Raw genomic sequence first — 4,468 nt, 5'->3', positions numbered from 1 at the left:
TTTGCCAGGTCCAGTTGGAGGCCTTCCCCACAGGGGTCCTAGCTCCATTCCCAAGCTGAAAGGCCCTCCCTCCCCTGACCACACCTCCTGCCCTGCTCCTCTCCTGACACTGTCAGGGGTCAGAGTCTGCAGCTCTGAGCTGGAGGGACTTGAACGTCCTCCAGACCCACCCCACTGCCCACAGGGCAGCCCTGAGGCCCAAAGGTGAAGTGCTAGGAAAGGCAAGGTCACACAGCACACTAGTGGCTGGAACTCAGCTCTCCAGAGACTCTGCCAGGGCTCCGTGGGGGACATGTGTGGCCCTTCCTGGTGAGCTGAAACAGAACTTCTGCAATACAGGGACCCCCATAATATCTCCTAGTGTCCCCCAAGTCAGAGCCCCAAGAAAGCGGTCTTCAGTGTTTGCAAACCAAAGGAATAAAAAGATGTAAATATTTATTTAAAATCTTCTGTATGCTGGACACAGGAGGCACCGGCTCGGCTATTAGAAATCTCAATTATTCAACTCAATGTGGTATAGAAAAATAACTTTTGTGGGGAGGGGAAGTGAGCGCAGTAGGCGCTCAGTCGTGAATGTCGATGACCAGAGGGGTCAAGTGGGGTGAGTGCTTGATGCCCATGGAGAAGGCTGGTGCTCGGGGCTTGTGCACTGTGACCTGCTGGACCTCGTGGGAGCCGGGGCCGGGCCGAGGTGTGTGCTCCACCGGGTAGCCAAAGCGCTTGGCCATGCTGTAGCTGGGGCTGCGGTTCTGGTAGACAGATGGCTCGGGCCGGGCATGCATGGCGGGCCCAGGGCCCCCTGCCACGTCCTCCTTGTAGAACCAGTTCTTGTCCTGGGAGGCCAGACTGTAGCAAGGGGCAGATCGCTTGGTGGGGATGTTAGGCCCCAGCAAGAGTGGCAGCTGATACTGGTTGGGGGCCGGGTTGGGGTCCATCACTCTGTATGGGCACCGGTAGCCGAACGTGTACTGGGGAGCCCTGCGTTCATCAAGTGGGGGGATCTTCTCCGAGTGGTAGTGGCAGGAGGCTGGGGTGGAGAGCAGGCCTGAAAGGGCGCAAACGAAAGGGGAGGTATCTCAGGACAGGAAGCCAGGCTGCACCTCCTGAGTCCAACTGATGGGTCCGGCTGGACTTGGCCAGCCTGGTGTGACATCACTAGAACCACCTGGGCATTGAAAGGGATGTCACCACCTTTGCGCGGGGCTGCGGACAGGAGAGGGACTTACATCCTAACCTCAAAATTGTGACACTATTATCAAAATGTAAACCACAAGGGTCATCAAAATATCCCGTGGGCTGTCAGAATTCTGAAATTGTCCCTGTGACAGCACCAAGAAAATGGAAATCACAGTGGTGCCTGAGCTCATTAGCATGCTGTGAGCTCCACCACCTTCGTAGCATTAACATCACCCTGAGATATGTACGCCTAACATGGGCATCAAGATGTAAGTACTGTGACACAGCACGTCACTGCCCACCTGTGACAGCGGTGTCTTGGTGTGACAGCACATCCAAAGACACACCTCAAGACCTGTTCAGGTCCGAAGGGTGGGCCCCATATCCCACCTCCCACCCCGCCTCCCTCCCCATCCCATCTTACGCAGGTTGGAGATACGCTCCTCCATGGGGACCTGTGGGCAGCTGGACACTCCGAATCGAGTTATTTGGGGATCCAAGAAATAGCAAGGCCCAGGGCTGTGCACATCCACAATCCCTGCAGGGCAGCCAAGCAAAGGCCCAGTCAGTTCCAAGGGCTGCCCCAGGGTGACCCTGGCCTACCTCCAGGTGGCCGGCCCCTCCCCCCACCAAGAGAGGGGCAAAGTGTCCCCTCTATTGCACTGGCTTGCCCGTGTTCCAGGACCCTATTTTCCTCATCTGGGAAATGGGCTATTAATGCATGAGCTGCCCTTCTCAAGAGCTTTTCAGAGGAACAGCTGCTTGGTTAGCCCCCCACCTGTCAGGGGCCGGTGCCAAAGGGTGACAGCAGGCACAGTGACTGTTAGCAGTGAGAGAGGCACAGTATTAAGGGTGTCCCCTGAGGAAGAGGTATCTCTCCAGCTACCCTAATCCGATACATACCTCCGCCCTGCCCAGCCTCTCCTCTCGATGGCCTTGACCCTCCTGTGGCCTTTGGCTCCCAACTGGGGGCTTCTAAACCACCTAGGAATCTTTGGGGACCACAGCTCCTAGTCATTCCTGCCCTGTTGCAGTGACAAGTGAACTCATGGCCATCAGGGTTAAAGGGCCCAGTCGGAAAGGTGTCCCTTCAAAGCTCAACCTGGAGGTGCCTGTGAAGGGAGTCTGTGGGTGGCCCCAGTGGCTTCCTTCTGCATTCCACAGGCCACCTGGTTGGCCCACTCAGGGCAGGCCTTGATTCCCAGGGCCTGTGGCTGCAGAGAATGGCTCTCTGCCTCTCGTCCTCACACCACCCATCTAACACCCAGATGGCAAGGACCATGGGGAACACTCACGTTTCTCCGAGTGCCGGGTATGCAGGGTGTAGGCTGGTTCCTGGAACATGGAGGTGTCGTGGTCTATGTAGCCAGTGCAGGATGGCCGAAGGTACTTGGCAGGCCCTGGACCTGGGAGGTGAACAAGGCTGCCCTCAGTCTGGGCACACCAGACCTGAGGTAATACAACCCAATACGGCGTACCATGAGAGCACTGGGTGCTGTGGTCCCACAGGGCCACACTATCATGGATCCCACCATCCAGCTGCTTCCTGTGGAAAAGGACAGCGTTCCCAGATAAAATGCAATTTCTCTTGGCTAAGAAATGCATAGTAAGGCAGGCAAGAGCTACAACAAGTTGAAAAATATTCTGTTCCAAGTACTTTACTAACCTTTTATTTTTAAGCATGGAAGCACTGAATTTCAGGCCAGAAGTGCAGGGGGTGTGAGGATTCACCAGACACACAGTGGGGAGCAGGACAGACGGATCTAGTGAAATAGACTGCTGAGGGAAGTGCAGGTGAGACAGGAGAAGTCTGCTGTGCCATGTGGGTCAGCTCCCTGGTGGTGGATGGAACTCAAGCCATAAGGATAATAGCACTGAGACTTAACCCCTAGGCCACCAGAGAGGCCCTCTACTAAACATTTTATGTGGATGATTTCTGTTAAGCCTTTCTGTAACCTTATAAGATGAATACTAGCTTTCCCCCTCTGAGTGATGAAAACACTCAGGTGTGAAATAGCAACTTGCTGAGAGACGGTGTGATGGTGGGTGCCTTGTTGGTGGGGGTGGCATGGTAACATGCATCTGAAAAGCTGTGAGCTCTGAATCATCCCTGGTGTTGTTAACCAATGTTACCTCATTAATAAATAATAATAATACAAAAAAATATATATATATGAGGTTAAAAAAAAAGTATCAATTTTTCCTAAGTCAAAGGACATGTGAAAATTCTGAGACAACCAGCCAACTAAGTCCAAATGTTTAAACACTAAGCTACTTCTCACACAGAGAAACAGTCAATCATTAACAGTGTAGTAAGAATTAGTTGCCTGCTTTCCCCATGAGAGCCCAATTCAAGAGATGTAAGCAAAATTAACCTGGACTAAAAGCTCTCCCAAATCCCTAGCCTTTTCCAAAACTGGTCTCACAGCACTTCCCTGTCCCTCCCTTCCAGACTCCCCTAAAAATCCCCAGCAGCTAATACTCCATAGAGATTCTGCCTAGAGGCTTCTCTCCCATAGGCCTCCAGGAGCATGGAGGGTCTTTGCAGGAGGCAGGGCTGGAAGGTTGGAGCCTCAGCAGCCCCGCAGAGTAGTGGGCCCGAATGAGTAGGTGGGTGCTCTCACCTTTGAGCTTTGCCATGATCACAGGGGTCTGCTTCACCTCCTTCATGGAGGGTAGTGACACCTTCTTCTCTGGGTGCTGCCCATAGAACACAGCATTGTGGAGGCCCTTGGGGAGTGTCATGAATGGGGATGGGAGAAACAATAGCAGTTACTGAAAAACCAAAGCAGTAGGAGAAGAGCTGGGCCTGTGCAGAGAGTGAGGGAGAGGCTGTTCAGGGTGCCCCTCCCCCAGGCTCTCAGTTCTACCCCCACCCAACTGCAGACGCAGCTTGGGGCAGGAGGGATGCTGGTTGTCCAGCCGAGCAGCTGAAGCTGTTGAGGATCAGGCTACAGCCCAGTGAATCTCAGCAAAGCTCAGCTACAATGACATCACTGCAGAACTTGGACTATGAAAGTGTTTATTTCCCTCAGTTGCCATGGTGCTAGAACTGTGGCGTGGAAATTCTATGGTGGCCACTTAGTGGTGAAACGCTGAGAATTTGGCCTCACTACCCATACTCCAGACTATACTAAATCAGGGTCAGTCCAGAGGGTCCCCAGAACCAGGGAGCAGGGAAGGAAAAGGAGAGGTGAGTGACGGGGGAGAAAGCTCTTCACTCCTGTCATGCCCAGACAGCTGGGTCAGGAATGAAGAGCCAATGGGTCATTGATAAAGGGCCCCTGCCACC

The 4,468-nt window shown here is 53.6% G+C and overlaps 1 protein-coding gene across 1 annotated transcript; it reads right to left on the bottom strand.

The window, feature by feature from the left end:
• Nucleotides 1-563: 563 nt before the first annotated feature.
• ODF3L1 (outer dense fiber of sperm tails 3-like 1) lies at nucleotides 564-3,921 on the bottom strand. The gene is made up of 4 exons (XM_004687587.1): nucleotides 3,801-3,921; nucleotides 2,472-2,582; nucleotides 1,601-1,714; nucleotides 564-1,045 (listed from the first exon to the last, which is right to left on the bottom strand). The coding sequence occupies exons 1-4, from the start codon at nucleotides 3,919-3,921 to the stop codon at nucleotides 564-566; spliced, it is 828 nt and encodes a 275-aa protein (XP_004687644.1).
• Between the last annotated feature and the right edge of the window lie 547 nt (nucleotides 3,922-4,468).

This window comes from Condylura cristata, unplaced genomic scaffold (genome assembly GCF_000260355.1).
Source record: "Condylura cristata isolate star-nosed mole 26May11 unplaced genomic scaffold, ConCri1.0 scaffold00023, whole genome shotgun sequence".
NCBI classification, from domain to species: Eukaryota; Metazoa; Chordata; class Mammalia; order Eulipotyphla; family Talpidae; genus Condylura; species Condylura cristata.
The sequence above is the reverse complement of the archived record's forward strand: the minus strand, read 5'-3'. Positions and strand labels throughout refer to the sequence as shown.

Bases quoted from the DNA above. Each gene is read 5' to 3' on its own strand.
- ODF3L1 (XM_004687587.1), bottom strand. From the start codon at position 3,921: ATGACACTCCCCAAGGGCCTCCACAATGCTGTGTTCTATGGGCAGCAC. The intron at 2,583-3,800 runs GTGAGAGCACCC...TTCACCTCCCAG, and splicing joins GATCATGGCAAAGCTCAAAG to GTCCAGGGCCTGCCAAGTAC. The intron at 1,046-1,600 runs GTAAGATGGGAT...GCGCCCTTTCAG, and splicing joins GGAGCGTATCTCCAACCTGC to GCCTGCTCTCCACCCCAGCC.